Source organism: Aricia agestis, chromosome 7 (genome assembly GCF_905147365.1).
Source record: "Aricia agestis chromosome 7, ilAriAges1.1, whole genome shotgun sequence".
Lineage (NCBI taxonomy): Eukaryota > Metazoa > Arthropoda > Insecta > Lepidoptera > Lycaenidae > Aricia > Aricia agestis.
This window is the reverse complement of record NC_056412.1, coordinates 948,688-975,273: the sequence shown is the minus strand read 5'-3', so window position 1 is coordinate 975,273 and position 26,586 is coordinate 948,688. Positions and strand designations below refer to the sequence as shown.

The window sequence follows — 26,586 nt, the reverse complement described above, 5'->3', positions numbered from 1 at the left end:
CCTTAAATAATAAACACCTACCTGAAAGCTAACACAGCTGCCAAAACATTTAAAATGAAAATAATGTGTAATTAAAGCAATGTAAAATTATTAATGTTATGGGTAATCCTATGTGGGTTGTTCTTTCAAATCTATTGACACATACGCTGAATGCCAAAATCAATATCTCGCCGTATTCGGTTAAGGCTGGCCCCATACGTAAGTTTTCCGTATTCGATTTCCGAATTAGTTTTCCGTATTAGGAATTTCATGAGACTAGCGCAGACTTTCGGTTATTTCACGCGCCAACGCGCCTGCTTGCACTTCAATCGAACGTGCAGAATTAGTTCCGTACGGAGAAAAACGAACGGGTGTAAAAGAAAATATTATGTATTTTCTGCTGATTCTATGCATTCGGATTTTCGAATATGGAAAACGAATTCGTAAATCGTATACGGAAAACGTGTGTATGCCGGATTAAAAATGTAGCCCGAGTTCGATTGAGTTGACTGATGAGGACGTTGATTGATTATTTCTGCGCAGTGCGACCGCTCAGTGTGGAGATCTTGTCCCGGGAGCTTCCACTGTCGGTGGGCAGGAGTGCGGACCTGTGGTGCAAGACGCACGGCGCGAGACCGCCAGCCAACATCACGTGGTGGCTGGACGGCAAAGAACTGGAGGGCATCACTAAACTACAGGTAACAACATTACACAAGTAGTAATTCAGGCATTGACCTATCAGAACAGGGGACTGAAACAAAATCGCCGATTAAAGTGTATGGAATGAAGGTTTTTGGTAATTCATTTGCCACCTGATGGAGCTATGTAACCGTGAGTCTTTTGTGTCAAATAGACATAATATTATAACAGCTGTATGACACATGACAGCTATTTCGTGACTCGTGACAGCGATTTGACACGATAGACCCTAGGCTACATAGCGGCACCTGGTGGCAAATGGAATATCAAAAACCCTCATGGAATTTACATGAATCGAGTGTCGAGATTGAACGCTTGTTCCATACATTTTTGATCGGCGATTCTCTGAGGAGGAAATAAATAAAACATCTTGGCTAAACCCCCTGAACCTTTCAAAACTATCAGCGTCCAAATCCGCGAGTGAATGATCACCCACAGACTTTGGAAGCAAGAGTGGGAAAGATGTAAGAGATGGACATACATATTCTATGTACCATAGACATAATATATACTGTCGTACTATGTACAGTGTACATAGAATATGTATGTCTCCCAGTACTCCCAAAGTGATAATGCGCATAGAAATTTTCGTCATTTTTCGGCAACGGCTGTATTTCCCGAGCGCCGGAAGATGTCGCTGCAAGTTTTTAAACTTAACTTTAAGAAAAACAGCGCTTTGCAGCGACGTAGAGGCGCCTGACGTTGCTTGGATGGTTGGACGGACCACGGTGACGCCGCGATGGCTTCCCGGTGAGTTATAGCACTTATTGACGGACCGGTGACATCGGACAGCCACCGGCTAGATATTCACATTTATTTCCTTTGAACAAGGTAAAAAATACAAGTGCATTGTTTGGGGCTCTTACGTTTCATAGATTCGTGTGTTTTCGTGATTACGACAATGAGCGAAGATTTCCATGCGCATTATTAATTTGGGAGTACTGTACTAAATCAATGTAAAATAAATAATTTGATTGGCTGCGGATCCGAAGTTCGCGGTTTCGCTTTTTGCTGCTTTGAATGCTTTGCATTTTTTTTATTCTCCTTTAATTATACTTACCTACCTGTAATATAAGTCTTTTCGATTATCCCTGAGCCAGATATTCGTATCGATGGTTATAAAGTTGTATAATATTACACACAACCACACGTAATAATATTCTCGTTTCACCGAGATCAAAAGTAATTAATATCTTATATTGCTTTTGCACAAATATCAATATGGATTTATTGAAACGTCGTATTATTGCGTCCGATGTTATTTTATGTTCTTTAATTAGTCGGGGCGAAGGCCCTTTTAAATAATAACGGTATGTGTGTCAAGGATAAGGGCAGGGTTTTGTGTTGTTCGCTGAACCGTAATAAAGGCAATAATTAAGATGTCTATCCATATCCATTTCCATACTTCCATACTAATATTATAAATGCGAATGTGTGTCTGTCTGTCTCTTCACGCCCAAACCCCGAAACCGATTTTGGCATGGATATACTTTGAGTCCCGGGAAAGGACTTTGTATAGCTTTTATCCCGGAAAAATGTACGGTTCCGGCGCGATAAACGAATTTTGGCGCAACGGAGTTGCGGGCGTCATATAGTGTGTAAATAATCGCCAGCTTATTGTTCACTGTTATATACCCGAAATGATAAAAGGTATTGCTCGCATCTTCGATCGCGTAGCTATATTAGTTTATCGATTTACATTTCACTATATTATACGTGGGTCACACTGAAAGTGTTTAGAACTAGCTAGTTAGAAACATTACTAATGAAAACTTTTTTAAAATTACAATTTTAGAACTCTTTGGTAATATAATCTGGTATATTACATTTATTTGTCATTTGTTTTGGTGAATTGGCAGCAAATCTAAAACTCTTGTTACACGTGAAAATTAACTTAACGTGAGAAATTTTTCAGTTAATGATTTTTATGACTTTCGTTGTGGGCTTACTCAATAACAAAGCTTTGATAGGCTGTTATTACCATTTCATAATAAAGCCCCATCTCGTGTCACTATTTACAATTGGTTTAACTAGTTTAAACGTGGACGTAGCAATCTCAGTGATGATCCGCGTGAGGGACGTCCTTTAACAGCGACTACTGAAGTTAACATTAGTGTTGTGCGACGCATGATAGAGGGAGATAAAAGAGTGACCTACCAGCAGATACGGGCAAGCCTAGGCATTGCTATAAGTCAAGTTTAACAAATATTATATGAACATTTAGGCGTCAGGAAGCTTTGTACCAGATGCATTCCCCATACTTCAATCGACGACCAGAAACGCCTTCGCATGGACTGGTGTCGCCAAATGTTAGATAAGTTTATCGGCGGTGACTCAAATGCTGTATTTGACAACCTCACAGGTGATGAAAGCTGGATATATTGCTACGAACCCGAAACCAAAAGACAATCAACTCAAGGGGTGTTTCCTTTCGAGGTTTGGCCAACTAAGGTAAAGAAAGGAAGAAGTCGAGGCAAAAAGATGATGCCTTATTCTTTGGTCGGAAATGTAATTTTGCGACAGTTGTGCTAGAAGATGAAAGGACAGTTACTGCAGAATGGTATATCAATCGCTGTGTGCCTGTCGTCTTGGAAAAATTTCGACAGCAGCGCCCTCGAAGCAGGACACTCCTTCACCACAACAATGCTTCAGCGCACTCCGCGAGACGGACTGTTGAATATTTGACTATGGCACGTGTTGAGATATTGAGTCATACGCCATATAGTCCTGGCCTGGCGCCCTGCGGCTTTAATTTATTCCCAAGAAATAAAGATATAATTCGAGGTACTCGCTTTACGAGCCCTGAAGATGCGATGAAAGCGTACGAAAATGCCACAGAAGAGACCCCTAAGGAAGACTGGATCCACTGCTTTTTCGGTGGTTCCATCGAATGTGACGATGTGTAGAGAGGAACGGAGATTACTTCTAAAAACAATAAAAGCATTGGCAACTTTCTACATTAAGCCGTTTTTCATTTTCTAAACATTTTCAGTGTTACCTAGGTATTGTATTATATAAGATTTTTCCGATAATATAACTGTTATTTGTCTTTTCCGGGGAGTCTAAGTTTTCATGACACTAAAACTGTATCCTTTAAAAGTTTGTAAATTTTGCAATCTTAAAATAATACGAAATTTACATATTATTTAAAAAATCTGCCAAGTGCGAGTTGGACTCGCGCACGAAGGGTTCCGTACCACTATAGAGCAAAAATAGGAAAAAAATCTTTTTTTTTGTATGGAAGCCCCCTTAATTATTAACTTTAAATTATGAATTTTATTAAGTATTAATTATTAAAGTATGAAATATAAAACTGAGTATTTTGTGAACATTTTAGGTGGCTACCTATTGTCATCATCGATACCGAGCAAAAAATGTTAAAAAAAATAATACATATTTTGTTGTCTGGGAGCAACCCTTAAATATTTAATCAAGAATCAAGATCATATTTTATTCACAGATAATCTATACTTCTATACTAATATTATAAATGCGAAAGTATCTCTGTCTGTCTGTCTGTCTGTCTCGCTTTCACGCCAAAACTACTGAACCGATTGTAATGAAATTTTGTACACAGATAGTCTAAAGCCTGAGATAGGACATAGGCTACTTTTTAACTGGAAAAAGGGGTTGTAAGGGGTTGAAAATGCGTAAATTTGGTCAAATTAAGTTAGTTCCAAAAACTCAAAATAGATGGCGCCAAGAGTCCCTTAGATCGCGCTATTGCTTGCTCATGCGTATTTCTATAAGAGGTGGTACCATGTTAAAATCCGTTTTTCGATTCTTCGATTGTTGTAAGTACACGTTATTAACTAATACCTCACCTACCAACTTAGATATCAAATTCAAAAACAACAGCGCCAAAACTACTGAACCGATTGTAATGAAATTTTGTACACAGATAGTCTAAAGCCTGAGAAAGGACATAGGCTACTTCTTACTGGAAAAAGGGGTTGTAAGGGGGTGTTTATGCGTAAATTTGTTCAAATTAAGTTAGTTCCAAAAACTGGAACAGATGGCGCCAAGAGTCGCCTAGATCGCGCTATCGCTTGCTCATATGTATTTCTATAAGAGGTGGTACCATGTTGAGTTAATATTTGCGGTTCTTTCGATTGTTATACATGTTATTAAATAACTCACCTACCAACATAGATATCAGAAACAGTCTACCAATAATAAATACTAAATAGTTTATGGGCATTGGGCAAAGCTAAGGTTGTGTAATGCATTATGCAGCTAAGTTGTGTAACGCTAAATAAGCTTTAAAATTTGGTATAAAAAAGTTTAATTAAGTAAAAAAATATCATATTATGTGCACACTACACGGCTGTCTTGAGTATTTTGATTTAAGGAGTACCAGGGTTTTAAAAAGATTTTGACACCAATTTTGTTGACACCGCGCGCTATAAACTGAAGTCCACGCGGACGAAGTCGCGGGCAACAGCTAGTATTATATAAGTAGTCAAAAGGGTAATTTGCTTCTATATATAAATTTATTTTGTTTTTGGTATTTGTTGTTATAGCGGCAACAGAAATACATAATCTGTGGAAATTTCAACTATCTATCTATTACCGTTCTTGAGTTACAGCCTGGAGACAACGATATCAAAATACTATGCCTGGAGACAGACAGACGGACAGACATCGAAGTCTTAGTAATAGGGTCCTGTTTTTACCCTTTGGGTACGGAACCCTTAAAAACGGATATTTTCGTATGTATAATATTGGTATGAATGTTGCTCTTGGCGTATTCTGAATTCAGGAAAGGCAAAAACTTAACATAGCTTTCCTTGTGTTTAAATCGATGCCTGTTTTAAAACAGGATAACTATCGTGGCATCTAATTTCATTAGAATCCTTTAGTAGGTTAAATCCACATTGATTTTTCACAAAAATTGTACGTTATTAACCTACTGTATATAAGTGTATACCTGCCCCCCTAGACAAGCGGCATGCGATTATCGTAAACGCTAACGCTAACGCCACAAATGCATGCGATTTGACATAAGTCATCGCTTCGCTAGCGAATACTATTGTCAAATCCCATACATTTTGTGACGTTAGCGGTAGCGTTTACGATAATCGCTTGCCGCTTGTCTGTGTATACCAATGTCGAATCAGTAAAATGTTACCACTATTCCAATAACTGAATTGTTTCTTCCTGTTAAGCAGTTTACCGGTGCATTTATACGTAGGTTTATACGATTAGTTTTTAAAACATGAATCTCTAAAAGATTTGCGGTACATTCCATATTATATTGACCCGAACGAGGGCTAAAAATCGACGGTCCGTACGTGTAAAAGATAAAGTCCAAAATAAAATTATTTTATTGCGACGCATAATATTCCTACATTATAAATGTTTACATAATATTTTAATGTTTGCACAGAAATTCACGTTAAAGGTAAATTATTAATGAGTTTTAATTATGAATGAGAATAATAGGTAAATACAAAAAGAATATAAGAAAATAAGTTTGCCTCCGTAGAATAAACCTCGAGAAAATACTTAAGGCAAGAAACTACATAATAGTATGTATAAGCCACAGACAAATAAATCAAAATGGATACCGCATGTCCCTCCATTTGTATGAAAACGATCGTGCCACTTTAGAAAAAAAGTGGCACGCTCGTTTTAACGTTCGGTCGCTCGTTGGCGGTACCGATGATAAGATATTGTGTCTATTATCTAGATTCTAGGCCAACGTTTCTATTCGAATTTCTACAGCTCAATACGGTACAATTAGGCATTAAGGCATTTTGAAAAATATACCGATTGACGTCCAATTCCGACAGCAGACTAAAGAAGATACTTTCGACAGACGACCATATTGCTCGTCGTTTGGGAACGCGATATGGCACGCTAAGTACATACACATGCGGTATCTATCTTGATCTATGTCTGTGGTATAAGCCTAATATAAGCAGTTTTATTACGTAAAAGGCGTTCGTTCGTGGCATTTCAATAAGTTGTGGCCATTTGAGCGCGAATTTAATACACCCAAAAGGTTCTAAAAAGTTTTCGTATGAAGAAGGTTTTACAGTTATCTACTATTAGAGTAATAAGTTTTACTTCTGTTATAATGGATAATATAAAGTTAAAATTTTTGTACGAATACTAACAATTTGTATTAATTTTTGTGCCTCGATACCCTGTTTGGACTTGAGGTGAAAAATTGTGTTTACCTTTGTTATATTACATCTATTAACCCAAACTATAAAGGTACAAGTTGGAAGCCGCCTACATGCACTGCAGCTGACAACGCACGGAGCTAAAAAGCTATTTTTTTTTTTATGAAATAAGGGGGCAAACGAGCAAACGGGTCACCTGATGGAAAGCAACTTCCATCGCCCATGGACACTCGCAGCATCAGAAGAGCTGCAAGTGGGTTGCCGACCTTTTAAGAGGGAATAGGGTAATACGGGAGGGTAGGGAAGGGAATAGTTGAGGGTAGGGAAGGGAATAGGGTAGGGGTTAGGGGATTGGGCGTCCGGTAAACTCACTCACTCGGCGAAACACAGCGCAAGCGCTGTTTCACGCCGGTTTTCTGTGAGAACGTGGTATTTATCCGGTCGAGCCGGCCCATTCGTGCCGAAGCATGGCTCTCCCACGTATAGATGTCCACACTATGCAATTTCATCTTCATCTTCACCTTTTTATTCAACTTTCGTTTGGCATATTCAATAATTGAATGCGTCAAAATCCACCCGCGTTAGAAAGAAAAGTGTCGTAGCGTCGCGGGCATGCCTCACGTGCGATGTTGACTGCGCTATAACACATGCCCTTGATGAACAAAAAAAGGCACAGTGTGGACAAAGCTCAGAGACATGGTGTCATCGCGACAAGTCATTTCTATGTATTTCTATGTGTCGCTAGCTTCGTGTCGCTGGCTGCGCAGGGTATTTCATAGAAATACATACAAACCAGTAGTGTCGCGACGACACGTCGTCTGCGGTTGCTTCATGTCGTCCGCTGCCAACCGGCACCTTTGCAATAAAAAAAGTAAACATTATGTTTCTGATGAAATTTTTTATCCTACGTTCGTTTCATTAGCACATAATATTATAATAATATGTATGAAATTTTGTAATTTTTCACAATATAGTCATGATGAATCTGAACTTTTCTGTACATACAATTTTTAAATAAACGCTGGCAATTAATAACCTTAACAGCTATTAAACTAATGAACGTCTTATATATTTTTATGTATACGTTAATGTTTCGGCTGACAGTATCATAATTCTAGTTAATAACATAAACGTTCCAAATCTGATCCAAAGAATTCTGAACTCTGCTCAATTCTTTGAATATTGTCGCTGTAGTAAACTGAGCCATCGTTAAAATCTTGAACAAGACAAAACAAAATTCGTACAAACTAAAATTTACATTTATTTTCAGGACGTCGAACGAAACGAAACTCAGTCGATGTTGCAGTTTACACCTATGAAGGAAAACAATGGACACGTGCTCACGTGTAGAGCACAACACGACAGATTCAACCGATCCGCTATTATAGAAACCCGACTGCCGCTGAATGTGTTTTGTAAGTATTTTACGTTTGAATAATTTAAAATAGACACTTACTTTGACTTTATCGCGTCCTAAGGCCTGTTTTACAATCATTCGATTTGGACAGCCAATATACACTCAATAATAACTCACAATACATATTTTGTAAGTTATTAATTATTATTGAGTGTTTATTGGCATATACAATAATACAATAAATACATACCAAATTAAAATCGTTCATATTTTTAGTATGTAAATATTTTGCAGTGAATCTTTGTACAGGAACCTAGGTAATTATTATCTTAAGCTGAATAATAACTCAAATGTGGTAAACTAGAGGACGCCCGCAACTCCGTTGCGCCTAAATTTGTTTCTCGCGACGGAGCCGTACATTTTTCCGGGATAAAAACTATCCTATGTCCTTTCCTAGGACTCAAGGTATCTCCATGCCAAATTTCGGCAAAATCTATTCAGTGCTTTAAGCGTGAAGAGGTAACAGACAGACAGACAGACAGACACACTTTCGCATTTATAATATTAGTATGGATATTCTCGTATGGGAAATGATCTTGGTAGTACGTTTATATGAGAATTTCGATGGCACCCTGACTCTTGAACGGGAATCGTGAATCACCCGGCCGAACACAATATTATAGTTGCTGCCGAATTTTTTATACCCCGACAAGCATTACCGCGTGACGGCTCACCAAGATCCTCGTCAGATTGTAACATGTTTTGGTTAACGCGATTATGATTTTGAGTCGAGCTTATTTGGAAGTACGGGTCAAGATCAAACTTAAATCAAAACCGTCATCGACCGATGGATGGTTTTTAGGAGCATCGTGAAATGAAATAATATTATCTGTTTCAAGAATAAGATCTTTGAGTGCGAGAGCTTTTATAGGAATTACAAACTTTCGAATAAAATATGCTCCTTCAGTTCCTACTGTAACTGAAAATGTTATTATTTTTCGGGATTTTTAGTATCATTTATTTATTTATTTAAATTAAGGACACCAAACAGTACATACATAAAAACCTTGACACAATAATATTACCTAATTTGTACCGATGCATGTACCTTAACAGGCGACACAGCATTCACGAATATAGCTCTACAAAATATACAATAAAAAAATTGATTTTATAACTAAACACAATTAAATCGTTAAATATGATTATAAATTAAATAAAATTTCATGCAAATTATTATTACTGTGATAACAAACTAAATAACATAATAAAAAATAACTTAAAACTATGACAATACATTTAAATCTTAACTAAGAGCAGTTTAGATGAAATAAAGTTAGAAAATATAAACACAATTTTAAAACAAGGTCATATAAGTAAAATTATTTAAAATTTTAGGCGATATTAATAAATTTAGTTAATAATAATAATAAATTTAGTTAATATAGTATCATATAATATTTGTACTAAAAATTCCCAAAAAAACTTTAAATGTTGAAATAGTTATACATTTTCAAAGCAAGTTTTTATTCTCGCTACAAAATTGATAGTAATAAGTGTGTTATAAAGTTTAACCAAGCGAAATGGTGACAATTCTCTAATACGGATTGTACGTAATCCTGTAGTGTTGGCAACTTTTAATTGGTTTAGTTCCTCATTCCTATAATCTAATATAAATCATATTATGACTAATGGAATGAATAGTCAGGTCGGTAAAAATGGTATAACCTTACAATTTATAAAAATAATTATTGCGTTAACTATATTATAGAATAGAATAGAATAGAATAATATTTATTTCCAGGAAATTTGTTTAACAATGGTTCTTAATATTTATGTATGGTATCAAAATTTATGCCTCATTGGCGTGGAAATATTATCTAAGTAATTTCAGAACATTTTCTTTACCTCAATCTTATTCTAATTAACATGCAACGTGCCTTAAGTAATTACGTCTTATTTGAAAAGATCTTATTACATATTTTAACATAATATTATAACAGTAAAGTCAAAAACATACATTAAAGTCATTTGATAGTTATAGTATAGTATAATTCTAAGAGCTAGATTCAAGAACTTCAAATAAGACCTTATGTCTTGTCTGTCACTCTTAAAAATTTTAAATAGTAAAACAAGAGCATCATGGACTGAAACGGAGAAATTTTTGACGAGGTTCGAAGTAAAGAAACATATTGGTACATTTCTGATGATTGCCATAACCATTACCTTGGGGATATAGCTTCTTCGCAAATGGACAGGGTCGATGGAGTAATATTACGGCCTCCCAGAAAAGCTGTGATAAATATGCCGAATGGCATGTGGCCCTAGGGGAGAGGGGGCTCAAAGTACAAAGCGAGTGTTTAAGATAACACTCGCTTTGTACTTTGAGTGTCGCGTCGGTAATGTCGAAACAGTGAGATAAAAACAATGCTTTTCATGGCCTATTAGCCTATAGCCTATTAACTAGGCTGTAGGTATCATTTTCTACTGATATTGGTCTAGCGACCTAAGCCGCCGCTACTTCGTAGATGCATGGGGCAAAATTATTGCCTATGTCACAAAGTGGAATTTTATTTGAATTTTTTTCTATCACAGTCTCTTGCGGTAAAGATCGGAAAGTCACCATAAGGTAACTTAGAATCGTTGTGACGCTGAGTCCTTGATTACAACTGCCCAGTAGGGCAATGTGTAGCACATTGCACTCGGCCGAGCACTCGGTATGCTTAGTTTGTTTTCGGTCACTAAAATTGTCTGTAAGTGTAATCAAGGCATAAGACGCAACGGCACAGTCATAGCGGATAGCTATATCCACATTGTGCACTTTCATCTTCAATTTTCGTCATCAACTTTCATATTAGCGCATTCAATAATTAAATGCATCAAGAAACGCAACGCCAATATTGTCATTTTTGAAGTTTTGGATACGGTCAGAGGGCATGCGTCGCGGGCATGCCTCACGATCGCTGTTGACTGCGCTATAACGCATGCCCTTGACGAACAGAAAAAGGCACAGTGTGAATAAAGCTATTGAGACAGTTGTTAAATGTCAATTTTATAAACAAAAAATTGACTCCGTGTGCCTCAAGTAATCTTAACCAGATAAAACAGAACTAACGAGTAGGGCAACTCGGAAGAGATCTCGAAATTTATACGTTTGGCGTAGTATGTCATATCGGCCGGCGCGTGCCGTACTAAGGCTGCGTTTCCACTGAAGCGGAGCGGAGCTTAGCGGTGCCGAATTTAACAATCACCATGCTCAAAATCTTCGCTGTCATTCCGCTGGAATAGCACGATTGGTCAAGTGGTACTCGCGCTCAACTCGCGTACATTCGCCGGTTTGTTTGAACTCGAGACACTCCTTAGTTCTGTCTACTCTGTCTTAAGTCTTAACGGACTGCTTAGTAGGTCGATGTCAGATGTCAATTTCATAAACAAAAAATTATTGTCTCCGTGTACCTCCAGTTATCTCAACGGACTGCTTACTGCTTAGGAGGTCCGTAACGTGATTGTCCGTTGATTATAATTGATGTCTACCTATCAGCGATATAGTTATGTCTTTCTAGTCTCTACTTACTGAAATAGAGCCACCACTATACTGCGTAACTGGTGAGACATGTTCAATACTCGAGGACGTTATATTTGGCTATTAAATTAGATGAAAAAATAATATAAAAAATATCAATTGATCACTGAGTAAATGTAGCTTTAAGTTTAATAATTATTTACCCAACGCATGGACACCGCGCGCGGGAAGGGTAGCGGCGCGGTGTTTCTTTGATGGCGCACGCCGCCGCACCGGCCGCATAGTATGATTCATTTATTTAAAGGAAAATTCGGACGAAAATGAAGCACCTAATTTTTTACGTAATTATAATGAGAATCGAGTAGCGAGTACTCTCCTTAAGTATTGAACATGTCTCACCAAGCATGTTGTATACAATATTTCCATCTTTATAGAATTCCGTGGTGCAACGTCATCAATCGATAAAAACGATTATCAGAGTAGCATAATATGTAAATTTTTGGAATTGTTTTAACATTTTCATGCAAAAAGGTTAGATAAAAGCTTTGCAAATCGCTATGCAACAGATTTTAAATTATTTTCAGGCAGATCATGTTAAAAATGTAACGACAAATTCCCAACGCTTCTAATATTTTGCTGTAACGAACATTATAATAGTTTATAATAATACCAGTGGAAACGTGTTTTTATAAAATTTTGGATATTCATTCGGAATATTCTGTTTTCGCTTTTGTGTTAACAACTGATTTTTTTCACTTTTTTTAAATATCATGTTTATGTTTTTGCTAAGCTAAACTTTAGAAGTTTTCAATTTAGTTTTACGTTATTACTTAAGTCATATTAACATTATTTAACCTAATCGAAAGAAGTACTGAGGCCAATAGTTTTAGGATAATAATTATCCCTTCTTGCGAGCACCAACTCCTTTGTCTTTCCTGTGATAGCGCCAAATGGGGTGGGTCATTAGTGGAATTGCTCACCTTTTGTGGTGAAGATATTCGAGCGAGATATCAGCATTACGATCTGATAGGCCGTCTCATTATTCCCAGTGTTGGCCCATTCTGTACACGGGGGGTGAATTACTGGATATCAGATTAATACGTGAAGCAAACACTTTGTTATCCCTTTTGTTAGATATGATCAGATGACGCGCGCAACTCCGTTACGCCAAAATTTACTTTTCGCGCGGGAACCGTACATTTTCGTCCATTTCCATATCTAATCTCAAAGTATCTTCATATCTAATTTCAGCAAAATCGGTTCAACTGTTTGGACATGAAGAGTTAACAGACAGAAAGACATACACACTTTCGCGTATTAGTATTAATACAAACGTTTATTATAAAAATATCATCAATAAACGGGCAGACTTAGCAACCCGACGGGAAGGCCGCCCATAGAGTCTATGGGCGGCCTTATAGACACTCGGAAATAGTCGCGACTAGCTGCGTTCGTGGTTTTACAATCCCCATCCCTTACAATACTTTACTCACTCGCCAAAATACTACATAAGCGTTATTTAACGCCGATTTTCTAAGAGCGTATTACGTGTTACATAATATGATACGCAGAAAATCGGCCAGGTCCAGTCGAGCAGGCCTATTCATGCCAAATGCCAATTAAGGGCTACATTTACGAAGAGTCGTAATATTTATCAAGGGCCGGTATTACAGTTTTTTCAGCAAAATGATAATACAAATTTTCCACTCTCCCTAAACAAACCAAAAATTAGGTCGTGTTTAAAAAATTATGGGGTCTGTATATTATTTGTATCAGTTTGAACTTTCAAAAGAAGATATGAGTGAATGAAGTGGGTAACTAATAATTTGAACACTTTTTTTTGCATAAATGCAGGCCGGGAAAATGATTTGAAATCACAAAAATTATATAATCTATGTATTCACAACTCACAAGGTTTATTCAAGTTATAAGGGAAAAATGAATTATTGTTGTTATATTGTAAAATGTGTTAGATACCTACTATATCTACTCTTTTCTTAAAATCCAGACTGTTAAGTACAGCTGTAAACTGTCATTGAACTGTCATTATTTTCGCCATCCAAGATTAGGCTGCGTTTCCACCAGAGATGTGTTGCGACTTGCGAGGAATGTTTTTTGAGAACCAATAGAAACGCTTTGGTTGCCTTGATTTGGTGGTTTGGTATGGTTTTCAAAAACACATTCAAACTTTTATCGGGCTGTACTAAACCTCTCTATATAAATAACAATCGACCTTTTCATCTGTTAATAGGGCAGGTGGGGCGCTAGGCTATATAATATCGAGGATATACACACAAAAGAAATACAATGAAATTGTTATCAATGGTTTCAATTTATTTAATCATAATATTCGATATCACTATACAGTATACAATGTGTCCCGATACCAGTGTCCGAACCTTTTATTATAACCACAACAACATAATATAACCTCCTTCTTTTTGGAAGTAGGTTAAAAATAATTACAATAGGTTATGATTATTATTTTTAAGTTCTAGTAAATTAAATATTATGTCACAGTCCAAAATAAATAACGGACATTACGCTTAGGAACGCTTAATGGAAATGTAAGACTTGCTTCATTTGTAACGAAAATAACTGAACACTTGATTATAACCAAAAGGAAGACAAAGAAAAGAATTGTCAGTCGCCAGCCGCTAAGCCAGATTTATGCCCATGAAACACATTTCGTACCCCAGACTAAAATAACAAGCAATAATTTCTTTCTTAATTAAAATGTTGCTGATCATGAATCAAGGACAAACTTTCAACGAAAAAGTTATGTTATGATCTGCTAGATGGCGCCTGACAGAAATTCGGTTATCACGCGACAGTCGTATTTTTCCGGGATTCCGGGAAAGTACACTGTATCCTTTCTCAAGACTCAAACTATCTCTAAACCGAATTAGAAGAAAGACACGGCCCCGCGCGGCTTACGACAGTCGTCGCCCGCGCGCGTCTGTCGTGGGCCTCGGAAGCGGTGCCATACATTTTCATACACTGACTACTGTCGCGAGCGGCCGACGACAGCTGTCGTAGGCCGCGCGCGGCCTCGAGCGATCGCGATTATTCGTAGTCTCATAATATGGAGCGAACGCGGTTTGGCTGCTAAACCGCAAGATTAGCCATACTTCTACTAATAATATTATAAATTATGCGAAAGTGTGACCTCTTCACGCTTAAACTACTGAATCGAATTTGTTGAAATTTGACATTTAGATACTTTGAGTCCCAGGAAATGACATGGGATACTTTTATCCCGAAAAAACATAGCTTCATCTGGCTAAATATATATAATGCATCATCATAGTTAAAAATGAAATTAGATCATTAATTATCATAATATATTTTCTGTTTACGTAAAATTTATGTAAAACTTTTTACATTACATTCTGATAAGTCTAAATTAATTTTGATTATAATTATTTGTTGGTAATTATTACGCTACTGGATCGAAATATAATATTATAATCTACTTATAATCCCAAATACTTACTATCGTGGCCGAGTACACTACTCTGATATTCTCTAATATTAGTTTATCTAATATTATACTTATTAGGACGAAACGAGCACTAAAAATATTAAACTTAAGTATTCAACGAGTAACGTTGAATACCTAAAATATTACCTCTTTGGCTCAATGGTTGAGCATGTGGCGACTCAAAGCCGGGGGTCGCGGGTTTGAATCCCGCCGACGCAACAAAAAAGTTTTCGATGTTCCTGGGTCATGGATGCGTATTAAATGTGTATGATATAATATAAAACTTAAATATAATATGTGAAGTATAAAAGTATTCATACCATACCAATATTATAAATGCGAAAAGTCTGTCTGTCTGTCTGTCTATCTGTTACCTCATCATGCACAAATCGTTGACCGATTTTGTTAGCTTTGGCATGGAGATACTTTGAGTCCCGGGAAAGGATATACTAGGACATCAACCGTACATTTTTCCGGCACGAAAAGTATTTTGTCCCGGTACAGTTCCCGCGCGACAAACGAGTTCTAGCGCAACGGAATTGCGGGCGTCATCTAGTTAAATATATTTCCGTTGTCTGGTACACGTAACACAAGTTCTTCATTAGCTCTACATGAGCTTAAAGCTATAGTATTTATCGATACTCGATACCGACTGCGTAAATAATATGTCGATTTTAATTCCGCAAGTGACCGCTGGAAGCGCTGTAAAATTTGCCATACTAAAAATTTACGTTGTCGGTATCGAGTATCGAAAAATACTATGGCTTTAAACTCATGGTAGAGCTACTGGTACGTACACTGACGTGGTGTGAAGCATTCATAGATATAATATTAAGTTCAAATATTTTCAACGAGGAAATTGCGAAGTTTATATTATTTGATATTTAATGAATAATTCAACAGACGTACCGTCGGCGACGATGCATCTCGGAGCCAACATGAACCCCAACGACATAGAGGAGGGGGACGACGTGTATTTCGAGTGTAAGGTCGACGCCAACCCGCCCGCCTACAAGGTGCTGTGGGAGCACAATGTAAGTTTACCTTATTATTTACTTTTTAGTAAGGAAAAGTTTGGCTTTTTGTGATCATACTTACAAAACATACAGGTTCCCTTGGCATATAAACTAGATCTGTTTAGATGCCAGTTTTTTTCTCACAAAATAGTTACACAATACTTAGTTACTTTTGGTATTTAGCAGTCATCACTCACGGAACATTATATTATACTGATTACATTTATACATTAAAGGGTAGTAAAAAAGTCGAATTTTTTGCATATAACTACACGTATAACTGCTAGTTTTGAAAATACAACTCAAATAATTACGTCGCAAAATAATTTTATAAAACGATATTTTAACATGGCTACGATAAAACCTACATCATAGTCATCATCGTCATCTAGTAAATGTGGACAAATTTAAATGTACCCTGCGTTTAAAATTGTCCACATTTACTAGATTACCTGTAGGTTTAGCATGGTCATCATAGTAGCGGTTTCTTTCTTCGGAAGAATAGACAAAGTGACAGATTGACAAATGTAATCCGTCATTTTATAACTAAAATCCACCTTTAAATTTAGTTTGTTATTATTTTTAGCAATATTCCGCGAAAGCATTATTAGCAGTTTTCGCGGAATATTGCTAAAAATAATAACAAACTAAATTTAAACTATGGATTTCCGCAAAGTAACGCTTGATTCCATTAACTATTTAAAATTCACCTGTCAGTATGTCGATTCATTCATAGTTTCTAATCACTTTCCATCTAAGGTAAACCTTCCCTGGACCTTCACGAGCATTAAAAATTTGTATTAAATTAGTATTTCGTGATTACTCCGATGGTTTTCAACCATCAAAAGGCCGGCAACGCACTTGCAAATCTTCCAATGATGCAAGTGTCCATGGGCGACGGTATATAAGTTTCCATCAGGTGAATTTGCTCGTTTACCAAGGAATTTATTCGACTTAATCTAGTTTCATTGAATTTTTTTTATTATACTCAAACAAATAATTAATACTAGTTAAGTATTATTATAATGAAATATCAAATATTATGTATACTCTTATTTAATAGAAAGTACAACTAGCACACAATTTCTTCGGACATATTACAGGTGGTGTAAAGACTATAGTAAATTATCTATAATAGTCTTATATTAATATAATTATTGTATTATTAATACTACTTTCAGCACACACATTTCGGAACAATGGACCGCTATAATTAATATTTCATTTGCCACGCTGAAATAATAAGGTTGCGTCCATTTTTATACTCTACCTAGACGATCTCTACATTATCTGCTTAAGAATAGAACTGGGACGTTGAGTAATTAGAGCTATTGTTCTCCGAGACAAAAAGATAATAATAATTATTGTCCTTATAAAGTTTTCTGGTCAAATATCTGTTACAGACACGGGCGGCTGTTTTGTGATAATATTATTATCTTAAACTAGACGTTCCGCGCGGCTTCGCCCGCGTAAATTAGGAATTTCACGGAAACCGTAATTTTTTCCATAAAACGTAGTCTATGTCCCTTTACATGGTTCTTTCTATATCTGTGCTAAATAACACGAAAATCGAACGAGAATGCCGCGTCCTGCTCTAACAACTTCGTTTTAAGTTTGTTAGAGCAGCACGCGGCTTTCTCGTTCGATTGTTTGAGTCTCAAAACGGTTTCGTGGTACGGGTCTTGACTTGCGAGTTGCGACCCGCGGCAGAAATGAGTATTACCCATAAAGTTAATATACCCGGAATAGAGAAACAAAGGCCTGAGCAAGCGAGACGTCAATATCACGTCTTATCAGTAACACTGCGTGGTAAAAAGAGACGCGTGATACATGACAGCAGAAGTTTTTTTCTGACGTCCAGTCGGCACTTATCAGCACGTTGACAATTTAATCTCATAGAATTCATGTTCAATCATGCTTGTGTAAGTATATACGTACACATAATATTTTTACACACAGATATAAACCAATTTCGGTTTCGTTTGACAGCTCGAAATTGTTGCTCTATTCCGCTTGGTCTATTAAATTTATGGTTTTACCTAATAATATTATGTATTTTGTGGTTTTACTACGCTGAGCAAAGCAGAGAAGTAGCGACAGGTTATAATATCTGTTTTTCTTTATGAGCCTTACGACTGGTTTTTGTAGGGAAGGGTTTAAAAGACGGAGGTACTCGTATATGAGACCAACAGAGACAGGCATATAAATATAATTTAATATTTTTTTTCGTGGTGCTTCCCCTCTTTTTTGGACATTAATGTCGTTACAATTTGGCTCTCTCCCGCTTTGCTTGGGGAGGGAACTTGGATATCTCCTCCTTTTTTCTGATTAATTACGACGCAGGTCCCAAGACAGATTTATCTTGTCCGTGGAGAACCACTGAGATCATAATATCAAAGGGTTTTCGTGGTTGGTTACCACTGTCGGTCCTGGCGACACAGGAGTTGCAGTAGTAAAAATGTATGGTGGGCCAGTGCCCAGTAAAAAAAGACCAACTAAGGGTTCATCCATAAATAATGTCACACCTAAAAGGGGTTGACAAAGTGTGACTTGGTATGACAAGGAAGGGGTTGTAAATTTTGTGGCATTACATTTAAAATAAATCAATAGGGAAAAATATTGAGGTGGTTTAAATTTTTTAATGTTTAATTGCAAAATTTGTTTTGACACACTTTCTCAGAAATGTGACCATCTGTGACGAGGGGGGAGAGGGGTCTGAAAATTATGAAAATCGTGTGACGTACTTTATGGATGGTCCCTAAGATCCATTATAATATTATCAACAGGGTGTCCTTTTACAACACAACACAGCCGCCGGCGTCATTCTAACTGGCAACAGCAACTTGGCTCTCCGCAACGTGTCGCGGCATCAAGCCGGCCTGTACACGTGTACCGCCTCCAACGTAGAAGGCGATGGGAGGTCACAAGATCTGAGGATGCAGGTTGTTTGTAAGTACTTTTTTGAATATTAATTAAAAAAAAATGTGTGTTTGATTCAAGAGATTATCGTTTCCAAAGGTGCATAAAATCATTAAAATCTACGTCATAGGTATCATTCTGCATTTTTAATTTATCTGTACTGATTTGTAAATATACAGCATCATTTTTATTTTTAGTAATCTGATGATTTTGATTTATAATATATTATAATTTATAATGTAGTAAAACGAAAAGGTACTTTAATAAATGTGAAATTCAAGTTTACGAATACGAAGTAAGTAATTTTATTAATCTTTAAAATGTATTTAAAACAAAGTGCTTGTTATAAAATACACATGTACGACGTGATCTTGTTAAGTATATACAGGGTGTAACAAAACTAAGTGATAATACTTTAGGGTGTGTATGTGTTTCTTGTAGAGAGTTCACTGTGAAAGTAGTAGCGCTAAAAGACCAATTTTTTTTTTCACTTTTGTATGGGGAAACTCGGATGCTTGGGCGCTTGCCCATACAAAAGTTAAAAAAAGGTCTTACAGCGCTCCTACTTTCACAGTTAACTCTCTACAAGAACACATTACACACCCTAAAGTATTATCACTTAATTTTGTTACACTCTGTATGCGAAGTCCTCCAAGAAGCGAAAATTATTCTTAACTTCAATTTTAGAACTGTTTTGCAGGTTCACATCAAAGACATAATGTAAATATTTAGATCACGCAAAATACATTTTATTTTTAACCAACCTCCAAAAAACGAGGAGGTTATATGTTCGGCTGTGGATATTTTTTATTTTTTTTGTATCTTCAACGATTATATAATATACGGTTAAAATTACATGTCACTAAAACTCTTTTTGCATCAAATTGTCGTCGCACGCTAATGTATCAAAACAATCTAAAAGGTAACAAGCAACTATTACGAAGAACAATATTCTTCTCAATATGTTAGTGTGTACTTACGGAAAGACAACATCTTGAGGTAAAAGCTTTTCGCTTCCCGCTTTTTATATCGCCTAGTTACAATGTGGGGTGTTACACGCTACATAATGTGGTTTTATATTTCCAAGGAATTTGCCACTAACATTGCGACTCGGCTTAGCGTCAGCTCCTAAGCGGCATTTTCGAAATAGCAATTCAAAATTGAACTTAATCTGATAGTCGTGAAGATACAATTTCATTGTCAAAGTTCAATGTACCTGGCTCCGTAACGCAACTAGGGGACTGCCGCGGTAAAGCTATTATAAAAAATAAAAAAAAAATAAAAAAAATCGGCCAAGTGCGAGTCAGACTCGCGCACGAAGGGTTCCGTACCGTTACAGAGCGAAAATAAGGAAAAAATGTGTTTTTTGTCTGGGAGCCCTACTTAATTATTTATTTTATTTTAATTTTATTGTAATATTAAAGTACACGAAGCGTTGAAGATATTGTGAAAATTTCAAGTGTCTATATGTTGCTATTATGGATTACGAGCCAAAAAGACGAAAAAAATAACGTTTGTTGTATGGGAGCCACCCGTAAATATTAACTTTATTTTATTTTTAGTATTTGTTGTTATAACGGCTCCAGAAATGCATAATCTGTGAAAATTACAGAAGTCTAGCTATAGCGGTTCTTGAGTTACAGCCTGGAGACAGACAGACAGATGGACAGACAGACGGAGAGACATCGAAGTCTCAGTAATATGGTCCCGTTTTTACCCTTTGGGTACGGAACCCTAAACATAGCATTTTTTAACAATTTATGCAATTTTAATTCGCATACATTTAGTAGCAACTCGCACCCACAGAAACACCGTGCCGAAGTCTGGAAATGCCGCACCACCGCAGTGCCGGTCGAAGTCTTCGTTACGGAATTTCTTTATTCGGTCGCCGCGCTCAAGGCCCACGATAAAAGCTTAGCAATATCTTAACCTATTTTGTTATTGTATTAAAATTCGCAGATGTTTAACAAAATACTGGAATTTGATATCGTTATCGATTCCTATAATAATAATAATAATATCTATGGACGCTTCACACCACGTCAGTCTGGCCCCGTGCTAAGTACCTGAAGGACTTGTGTTACGGGTACCAGACAACGGAAATATATTTAATACTTTTATACTATACAATATATATTTAAGATTTTTATTATATTACACATATTTAATACACAATGACCCAGGAACTTCGAAAACTTTTTGTTCACTCGGCGGGATTCGAACCCGCGACCCCCGGCTTGAGGTACCGACAGCCTACCAACTGAGCCACAGGGGTCCTATAGAGACCTGTTTTACCAGAAATTGTCAATTAAAGTAACATTCACCCCTTTCAATTGATACACATCTGTTTGTTGTGAGGAAACTAATTAAAGATAAGCTTCGCACCCCTTTTGATCTCAGACAGAACCAATAATAAGCGGGTGCAAAGCATTGAGCTAACACTCATCTTCGATTTAATGAAGAAACCAAACTTAATATACGTTCATATTTGGGTTACAAGTTTCTATAAAATGTTTCGTTTTCAAAAAAATATTTTGTTCCCTTGAGACAGTCAGCTCAAGTCCACTTTTTCTCTACCTAGAGAAAGTACAATACAAAAAATGATCCAAGTCCAATCCAACTTTTACGCTTCGTAGCTAACCTAGGTAGGTTAGCTACGAATCATTGGCATCATAGCACTTGGACATAGTAAAAGGAGGGGAAGTAAGTTATCTTCATAGGCACCGCGCGCGCGGCTTGTATGTGTTCGCCATAGTATCAAACAAAATCTCGGCGTTACCAGCCTTATAAAACTGGCCGAGATTTTGTTGTGTGCCGTACGTGGTGACGCATTGATACTATGGCGCACACATACAAGCCGCGCGCGGTGCCTTTGTATGAAGATAACTTACTTCCCCTCCTTTTACTATGTCCAAGTGCTATGATGCCAATGATTCGTAGCCTACCTAGGTTAGCTACGAAGCGTAAAAGTTGTTTGACAAAAGAAAAATTAATAGATTATTGTACTATCAGAGAAGTTAATTCCTAGGCAGATGGCGGACCAAAGTAATTTGGTCGGGTTAAGTCAAACCCATCCGACCGATCACAATTCACAGCTAACATTGAATTGACACAAGTCGACCACATGACGTAGGTCCCTCTCCTGCCTAGGAATCAATTTCCTCGATGGTACAATGTAGAAGAAGTCTCAATATATCCTCATGGGTCGCAGTGACGTCAGGGCTACAGTGACCTGCTTTCGTCAAAAAAAAGGGTACAAGACCCTGGCTAAACATGATTGGGTCAGAGCGTATAGTTTGTTTGTCATTTATTACTATCAGGGCCCCAATTCTCATACTCGTAGTATCTCGGTTAGCGTGCTAATGACGTAAAATGCTTGTATGAGAGCCATAGACTACGAGATTGAAAAACTTACTAATTTACGATTCACGCTCGCTCTAATTCTGGATAACGGCAAAATACCTTTCAAACAGTGGCGACAAAATATCATATAAAGTGTAAATTTAAATATCATATTTCACCTGAAAATTATATTTTAATGCAAATCCCCCGCGATTTTATATTCTGTCGCGAGGATTTGAAGGAAATTGTAAGACAACGATCGGGCGATAGGAAACTGAGCTCTGACCGCTGGCAATAAAGGTGCATTCTCTGTGTGCAGATCGGCCGTTGTGTAAAAAAAAGGAGATAAAATTGATTGGAGCGGCGCTTCAAGAGGCTTCGAGAGTGGAATGTGAAGTGGAGGCGTTCCCGCCGCCGGACACTTTTGAATGGACCCTCAACAATTCTGCAGGCTCTATGAAAGTCGACCCCGTAAGTTCATTGATTTTCAACTATGACATAATATTTTTCCTGCTATTACTGAAGCCGTCTGAAGTGCGCTTGAGACTCTTGAACCGTTTCCTCAGTTCACCGTTTCAATTTTATACGAGGTAGATCAAAATATAAAGATTTCATCTAGGCGTTCAATAGCAAGCTATCAATTACTTTGAAATAATTTTTTTTTTTCTTAGAAAAGTTAGGTTGAACTCAAAAAACGTTTCTTCTATTTTTAACTGTAACTAAAAATAGTTGAATTCGATATGAAATAAAATCATTTTTATTTTAAATGAAATAGTTTTTTAATCAAAAAGTTGAAAATTTATTATTTGTGAATTTGTGATACGACTCTGATTTCTATTGAGTTATGAAAAAGAAATGTTAAAATTTTGAATTTAAACAGGCACGTGTTTTGTTTATACACAATGTTTTATTCAACAAACTTTCGTTCAGTTATTCTTTTGTATAAAGACGGCTTTATGCACAATTTCAGATGGTTCCAGATTTATATTTGCACAAAAGTATAAAAGAAATTCACTCGCATTGCATACAAAGCGCCTACAAAAAGAGTGGAGTCCTAAATTTGTTTCGGTAAAATAAACACAAACTACGGACGTACAGAATACATCTTAGAATCGCAAACATAATCGTTGCCTCCCAGTAGGCTTTAGCGATATGAGATAAAGAACTACAAAGAAATATAGTTCGATACTCAATATGTATAAAATATATCGGTCCTTTGGGAATACTTTTATCAGATATAAGTGCTGTTTTGTTCTCGTTTCATCAAACATCAATGTAACAGTCTATTAATCTTAAATGTATTGTATTGTTAGAGACTGTGTGCACTGCGAATTTTAACAGCGCGATATTTATTCTAGAGAAATTATTCATATAATTTTTTTATCGGCAATGCGAATACTCTCAAAAGATTATATTGTGTTACAGATGTGAAAAATCCGTGCGGTTAAAATTCGCAGTGCGGACAGACCCTTAATGAATAAGGCCCTTAATCATATTAAGGGGAACGCGAACACTGTTTTGCCATAAAACCTATTCTCCTGTATTCTCCCTGCATAATGCGTCCAGACAAATGATTTTTTATGCAATATAGGCATCTATTACAAGTTTACAACTATGCCTCTACGTATTTACTATTAAATAAAAAAATATAACCCTTCAAAAATCATAAAAAAATAATGCCCGCCACGCCAATCCACCGACTATAAAACAAAATATTTTTTTAAGATAATAGAGGCATAGACTCACTCTTCCTGAACATATTTAAAAAAAATAGATAGGCTCTATTTTGATGGACGAGATAAATAAAGTAACAGAAAAAAAATATTTTTTTTGCAAAAATTCAGGCTTAAGGGAAACAATTTGAAATAATGCATTTTATTTGTAGCCAGATATAATATTAGCTAGGTGTATAAATAGATAAGTTACAATGTTTTCTTAATTCATAAGGAAAAAAATTAGTAAATGTCCGTATGTTACAAAATGTTAGTTTTTTTTATGAAATAAGGGGGCAAACGAGCAAACGGGTCACCTGATGGAAAGCAACTTCCGTCGCCCATGGACACTCGCAACATCAGAAGAGCTGCAGGTGCATTGCCGGCCTTTTAAGAGGGAATAGGGTAAAAGGGTAAGGAAGGGAGTAGGGTAGGGAAGGGAATAGGGTAGGGGATTAGGCCTCCGGTAAACTCACTCACTCGGCGAAACACAGCGCAAACGCTGTTTCACGCCGGGTTTCTGTGAGCCCGTGGTATTTCTCCGGTCGAGCCGGCCCATTCGTGCCGAAGCATGGCTCTACCACGTAGATGGTATGGCTCTATTGTGTTCTTCCACTCACGTCTTCAATTACAATATGTGCATCCCGTGACTCGTGAGAAGGTAGTTCTCTCTGAATAGGAATTTTGTCGTTATACCTCAAACACTCAAACATAATATTGAGCTATGTCTTACCAAAATTCACGATCCTAAATCCTAACGCATTTAAGCCAAGAGGTTGTCATACTCAGCTTATGCTGAAATCTAGATATTGCTGGTATAACTCTGACTGAATTTCGAGAAAATGCCATTTGCCAGCATGGCCACAGTCTTCTAAGTAAATAAACATAAAAAAGATTTAGTTTTAACAGGAGGTATAATCTGTTTAATTCTACACAATGTGATAATATGCATCCCTTGTATAGTTCACTGTGAAAGTGATTTTTTTGTGATTTTTATGGGCAAGCGCCCCAGCATCATTCCCATAAGTATAAAAGTAAAAAAAAGTTACTCTTGCAGCGCTGCTTTGACAGTGAACTCTATAATATAGAGCAGGGGTCACCAATTAGTTTCGCTCGTGGTCCGTTTTAAGACATGAAATGACCTTCGCGGTCCACACATATAAAATATTTATTAAACAAAGGTAATTTACGGAAATTACAAAGGTATTTTTTAAATATCAATGAGAAAAGTACGGTAACCATTTTTTGTAGCTAATTATCTCTCTGAAGTTTTGAGTGAAATATTGGTACAAGCTATAGATATTGACATTAAATCCTGGAGATGTTTAAGTCTTAAGATGAACGAAGATCATCTTCGAACATGCTCGGTCCGCACACAATGGGTCGGGCGGCGGTCCGGATGCGGACCGCGATCCGCCATTTGGTGACCCCTGATATAGAGAGACCCAAACACACCGAAGTGTTATCACTTAGTTTTGTTACACCCTGTAGATTGGAAAGTGCACAGCTATTTAACATAATTATTATTAATAAGTTTTTGTAGTATTTAATGTATTTTTTTTATAATTTATCAAGTTTAACCTCCAAAGTTAATTAACTTTGGAGGTAAAATGTTTCTAAATAGAAATTACACAAAATTAAAGACAAAATTTGTCTTCTAATTGTGTAATTTCTCAGAGTCAATTAACTCGGGAGGTTAATATTATAATGTACCTAATAACAATAAATAATTTGATACAAGCAAAGTAATAATAAAATTAACATTTCATTCTTAGCGTCTAAGCACACCATGCCGAAGTTACGCGGCCGAAGTTCGGCATGATTAGCAATGCGCTACGTATACAATATAACGCGACGTAATTTCACCATATAACCGAACTTCGTTTAGACACTTACAAAAAACACTTTTGACGTTTTTAAAGCCCAGAATGAACTTTTAACGTTATAAAACTGACCGATTTATTGACTCAAAATTGACGTCCAATAATTCATGTTGTATTTCAGGAACGGTACACAATACAGGCGCAACAAGGTAAATCGGTGCTGACCTACACGCCAGTGTCGGATATCGACTACGGCACTCTGGCGTGTCGCGCCACGAACCTGGCGGGGCAGCAGGTCGCCCCCTGCGTGTATACGATCCTGCCGGCCACCAAACCGGACCCGCCCTCCAATTGCACCGTATACAACCTCACGCATGACTCTCTGGACCTGATATGCTTTGCAGGTAAATATTATTTTACATAGGTCGCTGTCAAGCATTTGTGTATTAATCCACAAAAATACGTGTAGCACTCGGGGACTGCCGCGGTATATTGCATAGCATTTTTATCTACTTAAGCAGTTATAACTTATAATTATGTACGTCTAGCCGTAGTCAAACAACCGCTGTGCTGGTCGGAGCAGCCCACACCCCGAGCCACA

At 36.9% G+C, this 26,586-nt stretch overlaps 1 protein-coding gene across 2 annotated transcripts in view; it reads left to right on the top strand.

The window, feature by feature from the left end:
• LOC121729149 (hemicentin-1-like) overlaps nt 1-26,586 on the top strand; it is a 226,260-nt gene that overhangs the window by 179,490 nt on the left and 20,184 nt on the right. For both annotated transcript variants that reach the window (XM_042117556.1, XM_042117555.1), the window contains exons 7-12: nt 523-677; nt 8,080-8,224; nt 16,077-16,207; nt 18,976-19,138; nt 22,770-22,921; nt 26,167-26,389. In XM_042117556.1, coding sequence (XP_041973490.1) covers nt 523-677; nt 8,080-8,224; nt 16,077-16,207; nt 18,976-19,138; nt 22,770-22,921; nt 26,167-26,389 — 969 coding nt within the window. The remainder of the gene's footprint in view (nt 1-522; nt 678-8,079; nt 8,225-16,076; nt 16,208-18,975; nt 19,139-22,769; nt 22,922-26,166; nt 26,390-26,586) is intronic.